Raw genomic sequence first — 18371 nt, 5'->3', positions numbered from 1 at the left:
CCAGGTGAGATGTAACAAGGAGAAATATCTTTATTCCTCCTCCTTACTTCCTCTTTCTATGTGTGCTGTATTCTGTAACACACAAAGAAGGAGGGAAATGCCTCAAGGGTAGTTTTTTTTTGCAGGAAGCTGCCACTTCCTGAACAAAAATAATCCTACTTGCAACTCAGGCACCCTTGCACCATAGTGCAAGGGATGCCTGCATGTGCGCAAGGCAGCCAATATGACACCAGAACAGGTACAAAGGGCGGAATGCACTGTATTCTTTTAAATACAGCACATTAATGCCCTTTCCCTGTCATACAGCGCAGTGCAGCAATGTGTCTTGCAGCACTGCATGACTATTATAAATATGCACCTTAGTCTCAAGCGTTTTACAACATGAAGCTTGACTTTTATATGCATCTGCAGTAATGCAAACAATTTCTCAGCACATAAATGTTTTCAATTTCTAGTACATATGGCAGGCTTCCAGGCTCCTGCATTCACCACTCTGAAAAAAGCTTGCTTGTCCTAGCAATGTTAGCCCCATAGAGCGTGCCACCTTGAGGATTTTATGTAAAGAGTTTACTGGATGTGAAAGAGGGCAGAATGTCTGTAATTCCAGAAGTGGAGGACTTCGTAGCATCCAAATGGGGGGTACAATGCAAGCAGCCTCATACAAAGATATTATCACAGAGCAGTTTTCTAGCGTGAAAATACCGCACATAGCTTTGGAGGCAGTGCTGCTGCCAACAAATCTATGGCTCCTGTAGCTAGAGATGTAACTAGTGTCCTCAGCTAGGCCATGGGCATCAAATGGAACCATCCCAGGCTCACACAATCACCTAACTTTTACCACGTCTACTGGTTTTGCTGATCGATGTCTAAAAAAGGTCTCCTTTTGTACAATACATTTTGTACAACCTACTTCTAACTATGAGTGTTGTATGCCAATGTCGGAGCCTGCTTCAAGCCCATGCAGTTTTGACTGGTGCTTTTGATCAAATGCAATTGAACTATTCACCTTTTGCCTCAACAATATAGTGAAATTTATTGAGGGACCTTTCCAACTTCCCCGGTAAAATGACATCTAAATTATTTGTAGTTTTCTCCCTTGTTGTAGCCCTAAAATGTTAAAACACATTGTTTGCCACTAACTTCCCCACATGCTCTTGATGACTTTGCTTGAAACTCTTGGTAAAGTTATTTTAAATTAGGGACAAATTAAATTAAAACTTCATGTACAAAGTTCGGTGGAATTGGGAAACTCCATACTTCATGGAGCAGATGAAGTTTCCTAACTTTACCTGAGGTAAGGTTTATCCTTTCAGGATTTCCTGATACAGAATGTCCTAAGTAGGACATCCTCCAGCAAAAGAAATGTTGAGTGTGGAGGCTGGACATCTACCACCTGGGGTAAGAAGTGTGGGAAGAAGGGTTCTAGGCTGAGGCCGGCTTAAATAAGCTTAGGCAAGGTTTATCCTTTCAGACCCTCCAGGAGTGATAATTTCTGATGCAGAATGTTCTAGGTAGGACATCCTCCAACAAAAGAAATGTTGAGTGGGAGGCTGGACATCTACCACCTGGGGTAAGAGGTGTAGGAGGAGGGGTTCTAAGCTGAGGCCAGCTTATTGAAAAAAAAACTTTATAAGATTAGTATTTCACAGAGCTCAGACAGTTAGGAAATACACAAAGTTGCGAGTCAACCCACTTTACTCCCATCTACTTTAAATCCCATCTAATTGATAGAATTTAAAGTTGGGTTGTGGAAAGTTGATTAAGTGTGCTTTAATATGTACTTAAAAATCCATGTATTACTCCACATTTAATCACATAGGGGGTCATTCCGACCTTGGCGGGCGGCTACTGCCGCCCGCCAGGCGGAAACCGCCATGCGGCCGCCAATGCGCCCGCACTCACGCGGCCCCCATTCCGACATTCCCGCTGGGCCGGCGGGCGCAAACCAAGTTGCGGCCGTGCGACGGGTGCAGTTGTACCCCTCGCGCTTTTCACTGTCTGCAAGGCAGACAGTGAAAAGCTGGCCGGGGCCCTGGTAGGGGGCCCCTGGACACCCCTTACCACCAGCCTCTTCCTGGCGATGAAAACCGCCAGAAACAGGCTGGCAGTAAGTGGGTCATAATCCCCAGGGTAGCGCTGCAAGCAGCGCTGCCCTGGTGGATTATCGCCACCGGGGTAGAAATGGCGGAAAAACGCGGGCCCCGGCGGTCCGACCGCGGCTTTACCGCCGCAGTCAGAATGGGGAAAAAAGCACCGCCAGCCTGTTGGCGGTGCTTTCAGTCATACTAGCCCTGGCGGTCTCGGACCGCCAGGGTCAGAATGACCCCCATAGTGTGCATGCTGAATATTGAAACCAAAATATCGATGGAAGGGGATATTCAGAATATCCAGGACATAATACTGAACTCAAAATATCAACAGGTAAGTATAGATTTTCTGTGACTTATTTCACATATATATACCTATGCAATTAATGTATATAAATCTTCAAGGAATGTACATGTAGAGTTAGGAATCATAAACCTATACTTCAATATATGCACTCACCTTTCGATATTCTGTCCTGAATATTTTTGTACCACGATATTCTGGAGGTCGATAGTTAGTAGTACAACCAGTATTTGGGAAAGAATGCACTTATAGACCCCAGCTTAAATGTTTTGTCAAGGATAAGGGCCATGCACACCTAAAAATATACTTCTGGCTCCTGGTTTGACCAGCCCACCTGATTACACTCATTGTTCTGCTTCAACTACAGATGACTGCTTTGCGGACATGGATGTAGAAAGCAATGATGATGCTGGCTTGAAGAGCTAAGTAGGGGGAGACACTTTAAATGGTGAGGTTATGTATGTCCTCGGTGCTCAAGCTGTGTGAAGTTGCAAAGCTTTTCTATGACTAACTTCCTGTCATTTGCAGATGCTTTCATAATCCCCATAGTTTATAGTGTTCTGCATTTGAGCTTTTACAATTAAATGAGTAATTTTGTGCCCCTGGTAATTTGTTCTGGTGGGAAAAGATGGCCAGAATCAAAGTTCACTCTTGTGAAAATAGCACGTCCCTTTTCAGGTTCCCAGAAAGCCCAAATCGTATGACTAATTCTTCTTCTCACACCACTATTCAGTTTGAAAGAGATCAAATGTACATTCCTTCTGACAGTCCTTCACAGCTTCATTATTCTATGCACTCCTTTTTTATTCTTTTTTTTGTTTTAGAATTTATACCCGGAACATTTCCTAGCAAAAGCTGAATGTGTGTATAAAAAAGTGCATTAGAGATAAAGGGAGAGATAAGGACATCACATCACTGTATTTCAAGGGTAGTTTATATTTAATGGGTATTTAGCATGCAAACACTGCGCTTCACTTACTTTGCAAGCATCTTTTTTTCCAGACATTACTCCTGCACAAACCATCCTTGGTGTTATAATTCCGTATGTAGAACGACATATTGTTTGGTTAACAATTTCAACCTCAGCCTTTTGAAGAATTGTTGAACCTCTCACTCCTGAAAGACATATATATGGCATTTTTTATTAGTTCATCAAAAAAATGACATTTCAAGGTGATTACAACTGTTTTACAAACACATGCTTTAAATTATTGCACTGTTTTGATCATTTATACAGAGCACAATTCAAGTTGTACTGGCTCTTGAACATAAGGCTTTCCTTTCATGTAACTCTGGCTGTGCTACCTTACGTTTCTTGGTTCTACCGTGTTAGCGCGTCCTTCCTTAATAAGTAAAGTTACAAGGGGACGCGAATAGGTCGATGAACCTTTTGATTCGCAATTAGGATGATCCCACATTAATTCCAAAACATGCAGATCAGTAATCAATAACCAATACACAATATCAATAATCAACAATAATCAATGACATTAATAATCAATAGAGTCAGTAATTGTCACACACCATGACCTTTCAGTCATGAATAACCACACCTTTTAGAAAAAGTTAGGATATTTATTTCCCTATATTAAAAATGCTAACACCATGTAAATTAACCTCAAAATCAAATGATACACTTACAGAAACAGCACTGGCTTTCCAAAGCGACGGAAAAACGTAATCTAATCAAAGCTTGAACTAGTACACATTCTAAGGCTACAGTGCAAATTAATAACATGAACAATTGCACAAATGGGATCACATACATTTAGATTCAGCAAAGAAATTCATCAAGCATTATTCCATATTAGCAGATTTTCGTTGGGCTTCATGCAAAACAATTTGGTAACATGAATTTGAAAAAAACATCTATCTATGGCTCTCGCAAAACAGTGCGGTTGGTACCTAGAAAGAAAAAGCAAATATGCAGAACAGACACATAGGTACCATTACTACCTCTCCTCAATTGGATTGGCAAGACAAGATAGTCTTTGTTATCAGGATATCAGTTGATCTGCAAGGCATTAGGATTCAGTATCAGAGTTCAGAAAACACAAAGGGCCTGATTACAACTTTGGAGGAGGTGTTAATCCGTCCCAAAAGTGACGGTAAAGTGACGGATATACCACCAGCCGTATTACGAGTCCATTATATCCTATGGAACTCGTAATACGGCTGGTGGTATATCCGTCACAGTTGGGACAGATTAACACCTCCTCCAAAGTTGTAATCAGGCCCAAAGTCTTTAAGCAGTAAAGTTAAGCACGTCTCTTGTTCAGACTGACAAGAAAATATTGACCTTTCGGCCAGCAAGAAAATGGGCAATGGGCTGTCTTCCCTCAGTGCATTTTGGTTAAATTAAATTCCCCAAAACTACTTCCCAAATCCCTATTGGTCAATGAATTGCATGTTCACACTATGTCCAATAAAACCAAAACTCAAAATCTATGAATTCTACCATTAATTTCTTCACATGTCGCTGATTGGTTTTTCCTGCAATGTCCTCATCATCCGGGTCGTCAGGTAACAATATTGTTGAAGCTTCTACTCCAGTCAGTGTCTACATTGTTCTCCCCCCGAGAAAGTCAGTCTTACACACATTACATACATATTGTTACATTTAGCAGGAACAGCATCTTCTATCAGTCGGTTCTCCTGTGAAAAGATTCTCAGCTATGAGTACATTTACACAACACAATGGAAAATCACAGTTTAACTCTCTAGGACAGCCATTTGTTAAATGCTAAGAAATACAGCTTGACATGAGGCCTGGCAAGTAAGCCAAGTCCTTCGCTAAGTTAAAGCCTACAGCCAATACATAAAGCACAACCTTTAATATGACATATTACTACATTAGTCAAACATATGCTCCACATTTCATAGTATTAGATTATTAATAAGTACACTTCGTGAACATTGGGGGCCACTCATCGTAATCACATTTTCAAATGCATGCATTATTTTTCTGGTTATTATATGTTCTACACAAATCCATTACTCAGAATACAAAAACTTCTCATTAATAATTTTTATTAGAACACCTGCGCTAGCAACCACAAGAGCTACAAACCAAGTATATTAAAATGCTAAAAGTTAGGTAGGACATCACGCTTTTCAAGACAATTACGTAACTGTCTTCTGTATTTACAGCAGCATGTTACGCAGTTTTGGCACACCCATTAAGAATGCTCCACCTCCTGCCTGAGATTTCCTGGAGTTCAGTATTTTTAACAGCAATGTTTGGCAGAGCATTAATCCCTAATTTGGGTGTTATGTTGACATTTCCTCCTTTAAATTCTCGTTACACATTCCAGACTTTAGAGTCCCTGTTGCACATTGTACATGGCCCTTACAGCACGCTTGTTGCTCATGTTACTCATCTGATGTTTTTAGAAGAATGTGATATGTCTTCAAGTGTTGTATTCTAAATACAGTTTTCAGTATATTTGGCATTTGCAGTAACCTTGTCCAGAGGTATCCTGAAATGTCTGCACATTGGAGCAATGGGTTAAGACACTGAGGTCACCTGTTGAGGGAAGGGCATAAAAGGAAAGTACCTCACAGAGTTTTTTTGTGAAAATGTACTTTTGTCATTGCTCAAAGTTGAGGAGCTAGAGAAAGAGAAAGCCAGAGAGAAAAAGAGTTTAGCAGGATTCTCAATTTTGTGTTTTTAAGGGAAAGATGGTTTAGCAAGCATCTAAATTTTGTGTTTTTTAATATTCCACAGATAATATTAATGTGTGGCACACCATGAAAATAATAAGGCTCTTAGCGTGTGACTGACCTAAGCAGTAGTGGCTTGTGGCAGGAAGGGGTAAGGGTGGGTGGCAGCGCACAGAGCAGGGGGCAGCGCATGGAGCAGGAGGCACAGAGGGGGGAATGAAAAATCATATGTAAACTTACCTGCCGCCTCCGTGTTCTGCCGCTCCAGCAGGCTCTAGTCTTCTTCGTCCCTCCCAACCAATTCAGAGGCCCTCTCATGCTGTTACACAGCATCAAAGTAGTTCTGGGGTTGGCCTGAGTGGGCAGAAATGTGGCTCAGGGAGGGAGTGGGACACTGTGCTTGGTCTCCACCCGGCTGTGCAACACAACCGGGTGAAGAGTTCTAAGTGCATTAGATCTCCTCCTCCACTTGTTGAAGTGGAGGAGGCTAGCCCTGCCCACCCTACAAAAGTGGAAAAATACTTTTATCATCCCTTAATCTCTCTGCCTCCACCAGCGGACCGACGCCCCTCAGCCATAGAGGAAAGGCCGCTGCTGGATATCTGATGAGAGTGGAAAAAAATCACTCTACAGGCTCATGTTGTATAGTGGAAATCACGAGGAAGCCAGTGAGGTGTGAATAATCCAAATGTATCTGTAAAACATGAAGTAACAGGAGCCGCAAAGCCAGAACTAGAAGCAATCAGACCAGGGTTACCATTATGTCCACCAGCATCACACTACAGGAGCGTGGCAGGCAGCCATGGCAGCCACTGCACCAAGCACAGAGCTTTAGTTCCAAAACTAGGAAATTACAATGGAACTACATTACAATCTACATGGTGAACATTTTATCAGCAGTACCCAGGAAAGACACCATGAAAATAGCCATCAACATCCACATCCACGCAACTGCAACTTCGCCCATGCTGTGTGAGTGAGTCGTTCATCATAGGAAGCTCACTGACTAGCATACTCTGATGATCTGCCTGTTGCTTTGCCACAGAGAGGGGCTCTGCCAAACAGAAGGAAGGGATACAGAATTAAACATTGCAGGTGCAGCTTGGGGTTTTTAACATACTAAATGATTTGACAATAAATGCTTATTGACAGTCACCAGAACACTTTCAGGAGATTGTTACTTTTATAAATACTGGTAAAGACTGAATGATTTTTAAATAAAAGTTGTATCTTCTAACATCATTCTCAAAAGGGAGGTCAGTTGGACTGCAACTAATTCACATTAGTTCTAGAAATATTTTCTGAAACCTCACTATCTGGTGTGTGTTTTACAATTCCCAGTACCTGATGGGTTCTGTATGTGCTTTTAGTGTATACCTGTACCATGATAAAATGACCTCGTAATTAGGTGGGTTAATGTTGTGCTGCATAGATTTGATCACCACAAAAGTCATGGCTAAAAATATTAAGTCTTAGCCATTTATAACTCTAAGGTGAACAGAATAGGAACAATTTTGATATTTACCATCAATAATTATTAGTTAACTTGCTATTGAATCAATCTGGGATTAATGCAACAAGCACCACATTATAAATTGTATGACGTATTTCAGCAAGAACATTATTTCGCTTACTTTCCATAAGCGTGCTTATGACACCAAGATGTCTATCCATCGACTCATATATTTCTTCTAGAAAATGTGACTGTGGCCATGTGAACTGAGTGCCAGCATTGATTGCAATACATTTGTGTGCTAAAAGAAACACTACAATTCATACAACAATATGGCAGGACCATATTGATTCTGGGAAGCTACATTTCCTTTTTATGTCATCTGTTTGACAATTGCGCACAAAAATCATAGGCCATATAAAAAGAGACATGAGCAATTACAAAATGCTGAGAACCACATCAAACTATTTGCCCCTCGAAGGACAAGTATCAATTATGAGCACTTTCTTCTGGGGTAAAAAAAAAAGGGCACTACTATTTGTGCATTTCAAATGAAATAGACATTAGTAAATCAAATGTTTGGCTTATACATACAAACACAAAACTGTCTACTCCTACACACATTGTGGGCTGGTTCTCTAGTACTACACTAACCAGAATCACTTGGTTATGGAGGAGGGAAGGAAACTCCATTTTAATTACATTATTTATAGTTCTCCTGAGATGTGGGATGGGCATGGTCAAAGTCTGGGTCACAAGCTGGCATGTCTGTGGCACATAAGTGCCCAGACAAAACTGGCATACCTCCATCTCCCATTCGTCATCTGGCTCACCTTTCTAGTTATGGGGAAAGGCTGTTTCACCTCCTCATAATTCCTATGAATCTGGTAAGTTAAAAAAGACACTTTTGTTGTTGGACAATTCTCTTGCTAAAGCTGTTGAGGCTATTAATAATGGAATGCAGAGCAGTTGACTCATTTCTTCTTTCCAAGCAATCAGTGCTTGACAAGGTCAATGAATCTTTGAACCCAGCATAAGGGTGCCGAGAACAAGCCATACAATTTCCACACAAGCTAATTTAATTACACAGTATTACCATGTAGCCTTACAAGGAATACTCCAGTCAGAAATAAAGATAAGGAGATTTATTACAAGCTTAGACTAAAAGTCATGTAAGCAACTCTCAAGACAAAGTTATAAAGATACAAAATCACCAAGGGTTGACCACAGCAACAAAACAGGTTCAGGTAAATTAACATTAGCAGAACCAGACACTCAACAAATACCATACAGAACATCAGCAAAATAACTTGATGTACAGAAAACAAGTGCTGCTCAGTTCTAATAGGCATTAAGGCAATTTAAATCATCTAGGCTCTGCTAGTTTAGGCATGGGAAAACCCTACAGATTAGCCAATCAGAGATTAACATGTGCTTGACTGAACACATGCGGGCATAAGACAAAAGGACAGTAAGAGTTCTGAAAAATAAATCTTGGGCAACAGGTCACTAACTAGAGTGGGTAAAAGGTAAATGAAAAGGGAAGGTGTCAGCATTTCAGAAGCTCGATCAAGGGTCTTCTTCTCTGAGGCAGGAGAAAATCTTTAAGTCCCAGCAAGGCATTTCAAAAGCTCAAGGGCTAAGAGGATACCTCTCAGAGCCCAAGAGATTCAGCACACAGCGAAGAATGGCAAAAAGGTTTCTTCAAGGGGAAATGCAAACTCAGCTTCTTAACTTAAGTCCAGCTGAAGAACAATATATTAAAGTTCAGAGGGCAAGATGATTCATCAATCCATCATCTCACATGAAGCTTTAACATCTAATAGGAATCGATCATATGACTCATTCTTCACCATTTGCAAGATGTCCCAGATTTGCCACGAGAACGGTGTCCAGCTGTAATCTTCCATGGAAGATTGCAACAATTATATGTATTGCCAGTCCACAGTCCTGGATGTTGCTCACTCAAGGACAGCTTTTCATACTCACTATGTGTAGAACAATAGATATCTATTACCAAGTTAGCATTCTCATAAGAACGAAATCTGAAAGAAAGGTTGACGTTAGCAAGATGACTTGATATTTTCTGCACAGTCACAAATACAGGGCCTAGCAGGCCTCACCCAGGTTAATGCAAGTGAATCAAAGAGCACATTATATCATACCAATAAAACACATATAATATAAAAGTTATGAATTCAAAATTAATAAACTTCCATTAGCATTCATGTTACAGTAACAAAATAACATTGTTAATACATTTCGGTAAATATGGGGCAGAACTACATTTCTCTATTTTTGCATGCAAATTTAAAACACTTTTTTTTATCAGAAATCTAATATCATTTTAATGCAGACTATTAGTGTACACTCTAAAATAAAACACAATAACAGATTAATTCTTCAAACATGAAATGTAATCTCTGTACCACAGGGGTTTTGATAACTAGTCTAGAGTGATTACACACTAATATGGCTTCCCAGTACATTACTTTACAATCAAACTATTAGTAATTTGATTAACATAATGCAAAAGCTGTCACATTTAGATGAGCACTGTGACATGAGGAAAACACTACATTTTCTGCTACATCAGCCCCCCTCTGATGGCGCATCAAGCCATCACACAAAACTCAAACTCTAATTTTCAATGAGACGGTTCAATATTTTAGAGGTCATTCCAGGTAAGGTCTTCTGAATTTCACTAATAGCTTGATGCTACTATGGTATATGCTCCTCCTAGTGTCCATCGCAATCTCTTCTTGTCTCCATTTACTCTTTGCTCTTCTCTCTTTCAGCTTCTTGAACAACCTGTAAAGACCATCTGCAACCAGGGCACACAAGGCCAGTATCAATAGGGGTCTCAAAATGGTTCCAACAGTTCCACTCCCTAGACTTCCAAACCACTTTCCAATTGCTGAAAAACATAAACCAAGTGCTTCCCAGGCACCTGTCGCTGTTAATTCCGTCAGGCCATGTCTCAAGTTTGGCATATTTGCAATGTACTTTCTTACCTCCTTACTATTTTCAGGAATATACATACAGCAGTGTTGGCCTTGCAACATTTTGCAAACTCCGCCCTCCTATGTGAGAAGAATGTCGAAATCAAGGTGATTTTGTAAAACCATCTTACGCCAACCATTTCTGTGTCCATCAGCAAGATGTCACCTGCAGTGTCTTTAGGTAACGTATTCACTATCGTTGGCAACTCTCTTATCTTGCGATCATTCAAGAGAACACCTACTGATAGAATTATGGCACCAAAGATATCTCCTACAGTCTCTGAGCACAAGCACCTCTCTTAAGTCTGGTGTTTGATTTCTCATCCCAGACTGGATCATTAAAATGCTCTACATGATACATTTCTGGAACAACTACTCCCAGGTAACATATATGTGGTATTCTGATCCTCTGCATTCCAGGGTGATGTCAACCCTGACGTGGCTGTGGAATGCTGAGGACGGAGAGTGGAGAGCAGCGAGAGCGGTAGTTGGTGGCTCCGTTTTATGGCTGAGCTTTATTAAATTGTTACCTAGCAGCAATAAACAAGTATCCTGTGTTTCCTGTGCCTCGGACTCACTTTCCTTCTGTGGCGACGAGTTGGGTTTAGAGTTGAAGCTCAACATAATCGTGGAAAGAGCGTTTTTCAAAAGATTGGATTCAGCCAGATGACTGCATTTTTTAAACCGGCTTCTTGATGGTATGTTTGATTAGACTTTCAGCTCCCTGGGAGGCTTAACTTTCCCTTCACGCTTCACTGACTATATTGATTCAGGCCTCATTATCTCTTCACGGTTGACTGGCTGGCTGTTTGTTTACATTCAACCCAGTCCCGTGGAGTGTCTCCATGGTAACCAAACAACTGTGACTCTCTCACAGCTGACTCCTGATTAATGTTTTTTTTTTAAGACTGAATGTTTAACCCTTTGCTGGGCTTTCTCCCTGTCAATTACAGGTGCATTTTTTTTCTCTTTTTCCCTTTTCTTATCAAACATTCGATATTAAGAGAGAACGGAAATAAACAGTGGGAAACTATACTGGGAAATAAATACTGAGAGACTTCAATGAGTAATATCCTCATATGTTGATGAAACTTCCATGCTGCTGCCCAATTTTCTACTTTGGTAGAATACTGTTTTTTCTTTTTTTTTTTTTCCTACTGGATTATACAAAGAACTCTGCCTGTTCTTTCTTCTTGGTGTCCTACGGTGCTTCAATACTCACCTCATTTTTTCTGTACAAAGGATTCTACCCGAGTGCGCAAGTCCTAACTTGCTTCGTCATGGATCGTCACCATCTCTGGTTTTAAGGATCTCGCTGAGGTGCACCTTTTCTTCCCCAAAGTGCACAACTTTCTAGCATGTGACTGCCGCACTTGAACTATTAACTTCAATTGGCGTCTGTTATGTACATTGTGAACCTTTGTAATCTGTTTAGTTGTTAGTACCTCCTGTAACTCGTACATATTTTCCTCATTATGCAGAACGTACCAGCACCTCAATTTTTCCTCTCATCTCCTGGGGAGCCGTCCATTAAATGGGCTAAGTGGAAAAAAAGTTTTTGAACGGTATGCAAAGGTTTGTGGAACCTCCTTGAGTGCTGAAAGGAAAACGGCCCTGTTGCTTCACTGTCTAGGCTCAGAGGGGCAAGAGGTGTTTGACCATTTGCCTGACATTCCTGACAGTGAGGCAGTAGATCTTAATGAATATGAAACTTGTATACGCAAGTTGGATATCCATTATCTTCCCAAGGTCAGCACAATTTTAGAGCGTTACTACTTTGGGAAGTGTTTGGAAAGAGAAGGTGAATGCATTGAAAATGATGTTACTGATCTTCGTCGTCTTGCTTCTTCCTGTAAGTTTGGAGACGAAAGGATCAGGGAACAATTTATGTTGGGGTGTCACATTGAAAAAATACGGGTGGAGCTATGGCTTAGAGATGATCCTCCTCTTGAAGAAGTGCTGGTTATTGCAAAAAAAATCACACATTCCTTAAAATGTGTAGATGCAATCAAGAGTGATGTTTCCAATCAGGTGTGTGGTTACGAAAAACACTGGTAGCTCTTTGGGTGTTAAACAGAGATATAACAAAGGACCTACTAAATGTAAGAGATACTTCAGGTGTCACAGGTTGGGCCACTTTGCAAATGATAAGAGCTGTCCTGCTATTAATGCGACATGTACTTTTTGTAAGAAACGGGGTCACTTCTTCTCAGTTTGCAAGCTAAGAAAGTGTAAGCAATCAGTATATGAAATTAACACCCAAGATGGTGGAGAAGTGTCCCCTATGGATTTCGACTGTGGGCAAATTATCTTGCATATAAAAACTGGCAAATGTGTTGGTCCCCTGGATTTCATTCAGGTTGAGGGCAAAAGAACCAAAGTTTTATTTGATTCTGGTGCCAAAATCACAATTATTTCTAATGATTTTTTCCACCTTCAGCTAAAAGACACAGTTGTGTTACTAAAGCCTGATATTAAACCACACGCCTATGGAGGTGAGCTTATACCATTACATGGTTACTTCATAGGCTCAATTGAATATAAGGATCGCCACATCTCCGGTAAGATTTATGTGTCAAAGAAGGGCGATAGCATTATTAGTTGGTGGCCCCAAAGAGATTTAGGAATTATGTTAGATCCCACTCTGGATAATCCCATTGTGTTAAAAGAATTAAGCCTGGTCAACGCAGTTACACAGCAAACAGATTTGGACTTACAACAAGCCCTACCTTCTGAATTCCCCAAGGTTTTCAAATGTGAACTGGGTTGCTTAAAGGGTTATAAACACAAAATTTAAATTTGTCCAGGTTCTGTGCCGGTTTGTAGCAAGGAAAGGAGTATTCCAGTGAATTTACGAGAGGAGGTTCAGACGGAACTACACAAACTCCGAGATCAGGGTATCATTGAGGAAGTGGAAGCTACTGATTGGTTGGCCCCTGTGGTTACTGCTAGAAAACCCAATGGATCTCTTAGATTATGCAGTGACCTTAGACAGCTCAATAAGTGTGTAGTGGTTGACAAGTACCCTCTACCCAATATTTCTCAACTGCTCATGATGTTGGGGGATGCCAAGGTATTCACCACCATTGACTTGGCATCTGCCTATCATCAGATTCAACTTGATGAAGAGTCTATGGATCACACAGCCTTCATCACCCCTTTTGGCACCTTCAGATACACTTGCCTCCCTTTTGGCCTAATTTCAGCTGCCTCGGTTTTTCAAAGGGTCATGGAAAAAGTGTTGGCAATCCTAGAAGGGGTTTGTGTTTACCAAGATGACATTTTGGTACATGGCAGTAACAGGAATGAACACGATGCAAGAGTTCGGTAGGTTTTGAGGAGGTTATGTGACCACAATTTAACTGTTAAATTTGAGAAGTGCAAATTTGGCATGGAAACCATTGACTACCTTGGCCACACAATAACAGGTGAAGGGGTCATACCCAAAGCAGATTTGGTTGACACTATTCAAAACATGGTTTCCCCCACCTCCAAAGAAGAACTTATGTGTTTTCTGGGGATGGTGGAATACTATCATAAATTTGTCAAGAACTTCGCTGAGGTCACTTATAATATGAGGGGTTTATTGCGAAAGGGCACCAACTTCCTATGGAGTGAGGAGTGTGAGAAGGAATTTAAAGTGATCAAGAACAAGTTAGCCTTGGCCCCTAAACTTAAGAATTTTGATCCAAAGAAGAAATCCATAATTACTACGGATGCCAGCCAAAAGGGCCTGGGCGCAGTCTTACAGCAAGATGGGTGTGGTCAAGACAACACCATTATGTTTCTGTCTAGAAGTCTTAAAAGTGCTGAATCTAGATATTCAGTGATTGAAAGAAAAGCCCTCCCGGTACATTGGGCTATTAAGAAACTCAAAACATTTTTATGGGGCACAGATTTCATAATTAAGACTGATCACAAACCTTTGTGTGAGGTTTTCAATAAAAGAGGCATTGATTCCATATCTTCTAGGATATCCAGATGGGTGATTGACTTGCAAGAGTATAACTTCAAAGTGAGATACATTCCTGGTGTGGAAAATGTGATTGCTGATACCTTGTCCAGGTTAGTGGATGAGAGCAAGAGCAATGACACTACTGAAACCCAGTTTGATATGTGTGAACTTGACCAGTTTGATGTGTGTGAACTTAGTACTGAAACTATTTCAAAGGATAGATGGCTCGAAGAGGTCCGAGGTGATGCCACTATACAAAACGTAATTGATCTAATAAGTCATGGATGGTCGCACAAGGGTCAGGGAGGAGATCTGTGCAAGGGTTATTGGATGGTTAAAGATCAACTGCCCGCTAGGGAGGGTCTTCTCCTTCGTGGTACGAGGCTGATTCCCCCGGTTAAGCTAAGATTAGACTTACTCAATATGGCGCATGAGGGTCATTTGGGTATCTCTAAGACAAAGGAGAGACTACAGGCTAGCTATTGGTGGCCAGGTATGGATGCCCAAATTGAACGCCTGGTAAGAGAATGTATGCAGTGTGCCATAAGTGAGAAGAGGAGTAAGCCCAAAGTCCAACCAATGGTGATAAGAGATCGCCCGGACAAACCATGGGAAGATATTGTTTTGGACGTTTTAGGGGCCATACATAATGGCGGGCAAGAAATCTACGTCATTGTTGTAATAGACATGTTTTCACATTGGCCAGAAATCTGTTTCTCCAGAGGAATTGAAACTGGACAAGTTGTAAAGTTTTTGAAAGATCTGTTCATGAGGGAGGGCATTCCTGAGACATTACTTACTGATAATGGGGTGCAGCTAATCTCTAAAGAAATTAGTCGTTTCTTGCTGAGTGTGACATACGGCACAAGAAGTGCGCCCTATATCATCCAGAATCCAATGGAATGATTGAGAGTGCTGAAGGAGACAATTTCCTTGGCGAAGGGTAGTGGTAGGGGTTGGCAAGATGAGGTTATCAAAAGAGTAGGCGTATACAGATTGACACCCCATACTACCACAGGTTTTTCACAGTTTGAGTTGTTTAGGGGTAGACGCCCCAATACTGTGCTTGAGCGATCGTGGGTTAACGTGTTCTTGGGAAATGGAAATTTAACTGTTGATGATAATATCAGAAAGGCAAGAGAAAATGTCAAAGTGAATAATCGCAAGATTTATTTTGATCATAAACATTCTGTTAAAGCAACCAAGGTAAATGTGGGGGATTGGGTCATGATTAAGAGTCCAGGTTTTCAGTCTGGTGGCAACAAGTTATCTAAACCAATGAAAGTCATTAAAATCTTCAACAATGCCATCAGAACGGACGATCACCGTGTATGGAATCTTAACCGCATGGTTCCATATAGAAGAAAGGAGATGCGTGATGCAGAAGATGCAGAAGAGAATGACAACTCAAGTTTGGGAAAAGACCACGGCTCCACTGATGACTTCTTAAGGAGATCTGATCGGAAAACACGCAGACCTGTTTATCTAAAGGACTACATGTAACTTGTTTTTTTTAATTTACTATGTACCCTCATTTGTCATCATCCTTATGTATATAATTTGTGTAGTATATAAGGGGGGGGGGTGTGGTATTCTGATCCTCTGCATTCCAGGGTGATGTCAACCCTGACGTGGCTGTGGAATGCTGAGGATGGAGAGTGGAGAGCAGCGAGAGCGGTAGTTGGTGGCTCCGTGTTATGGCTGAGCTTTATTATATTGTTACTTAGCCGCAATTAACAAGTATCCTGTGTTTCCTGTGCCTCGTACTCACTTTCCTTCAATATACCATACCAGCCTTTTGGCATCTTGTAATAGCCGCTATTTCCACATATGAAATAAACACCTGGTGTGGCGGGATCGTGTCCATTTAACATAAAGGTCCAAACACTCTTAAACAAGAACACATTCACTAGTCCTTACCAAATGTGTGTCAATCTTGGACTTCGGTCTATATACAAATAACTTCCCTTCATGTTGCCAATCTAAAGTAAGAGATCCTTGACTTCCAGCTAATTAATGTGTCCAATCCCTTCCCCATTTTTTTAAAACTGTTCCCTTTCCTAGTTTAGCCTTCGTAGCTCTTCTCTTTTCTTGGACTTGTCCAATAAACTCTTTTTCTACTGGGGTAACAATACAGGTCAGGTTATTTTTATGAGCGTAACCTGTACCAGGTCAATGTAGACTCAAAGAAACCTCCCAGTGTGCAAGTGTTTTTCACTTTTGCAATGTTGCTCAAATGTTTCATGATCAGAACAATTGAAAACACAAGGTCATAACAGGAGCAATAATATGGATAATATTCCTGCTACTACCAATGTGTTAGCAACAGGCTACAGTAAATTTCATGGGTTAGGGGAAGACTATGATAGGTGATTCCCTCACTCACTGATTAACTCAATTTTGTGCAAACATAACAGTCTCTAACGTCCATGGTATGTACATACTCATACAACTTTGCAGACAAATCACCTCTGGAATCATCATTGTGTAAGTACTTCTCATCATTGTATGAGAGCTCTGGATCTGCCATGGCATTTGCTGAACCTGTGACACTTGTAGATGTAAGTTTCTTAGGATCATTTGAATTAGATATGAGTCCAATGAGCAAAAATGTAATCATCATAACTGTCACAACTTCTAAGCCTACACATATGTACTTACACTTACTACTTGTATTTCTATTTGACTCCATGAGTTCTCTAGTTTTGGACCAAAATGTTGAATTCAAAAATCAAAAACTGCAAAGCGGCTTCAATGTTTCACTGTCTCTTTCCGGTCCTTTTTATTCATGAGGACAGCAAAAAGTCAAAAATAGTCTTTCAATTTTTTTTAATTATTCACAAAAAGTTCCTTAATCTTCTAAAAAATTCATCAAGCGTTTCTATACTTGCAAATGTTCAAAAAGCCTCTAAAGAAAGTTCATATATCTCTGATAAAAGCACAGCTAGTAATCACTAATAATCACTTCTAAAACGTAATGTCTTTGTTCATCAAGCAGCAATGAGATTTCAAAATTCAGTTCCACGCAATCTCAAACTCAAGAATAATGAACTGGATTTGAATTGTCAAAGCAAAACATTGCAAACTCCTTCTCCCAGTCATATGCAGCAAATGATGTGTCCATTCAGGTGCTGAGTATTTTTGGCTTGGTACTCTTCTTCTCTTCAATGTTCTATTTTCTCGACCCTCAGCATCACGGCCACTTTGACTTGACTCCTCAGTCTCTTCAGCAATTGTTGGAGGCACTTTTACAGCTGGCACTGTTTTTTCATTTAGCCAATTGTCTCCTGGTACAGCTCTTTTATCTACAGCAACAGGACCTCCGTCAGCATAAGAGCTCCCATGAGTCAACTGATTCTGTCTTGACCCTTCTGTACTGAACACTGATGTTGACTCTTTCAGACCCACCTCAGACTGTACTTGTGCTGTAGCAGCCACTTGTCCAGCCCTAACAGCTTGACTAACCTGATCCCTTTCGCTCACTGTAACCAACCCTTCAGGAACAGGTGCTGTATCATCTAGGGAACCTGGAACTTTGCGAGTGTGGCACATATACCCAGTTAGGGACACCATTGTGCTTCACAGCTGTAGTAGTGACAAGCACTACCTTCTAAGAGCCTTTCCAATGCGACTCCAAGCAGGACATCCTTACATGCTTCTTCACCATGACCCAATCACCTGCACGTAGGCAGAGCTCCTGATGTGGCTGTACTGTAGCTTCTCCAACCTGATGGGACACAGAACAAACCATGTCACCCGGTCCTTTGCAATAATCCAGCACCAAGTCATTTTTAATGTTCACAAGCATGTTTGCAGGCACAGCTGGCAATCACATGGCTCTCCCCATGATTATCTCATAGGGGGACAAACCAGTTGTTTTGTCAGGCATACTGTGCATACTCATCAA

General features: G+C 40.9%; 1 protein-coding gene across 1 annotated transcript in view; it reads right to left on the bottom strand.

Moving 5' to 3' along the window:
* TMPRSS7 (transmembrane serine protease 7) overlaps positions 1-18371 on the bottom strand; it is a 694472-nt gene that overhangs the window by 16814 nt on the left and 659287 nt on the right. Inside the window, exon 17 of the mRNA XM_069203470.1 lies at positions 3371-3507. Within this exon, the coding sequence (XP_069059571.1) occupies positions 3371-3507 (137 nt within the window). The remainder of the gene's footprint in view (positions 1-3370; positions 3508-18371) is intronic.

Source organism: Pleurodeles waltl, chromosome 8 (assembly GCF_031143425.1).
Source record: "Pleurodeles waltl isolate 20211129_DDA chromosome 8, aPleWal1.hap1.20221129, whole genome shotgun sequence".
Taxonomy (NCBI): domain Eukaryota; kingdom Metazoa; phylum Chordata; class Amphibia; order Caudata; family Salamandridae; genus Pleurodeles; species Pleurodeles waltl.
Note: the sequence above shows the minus strand (reverse complement) of the source record. Positions and strands in the feature narration are given on the sequence as shown.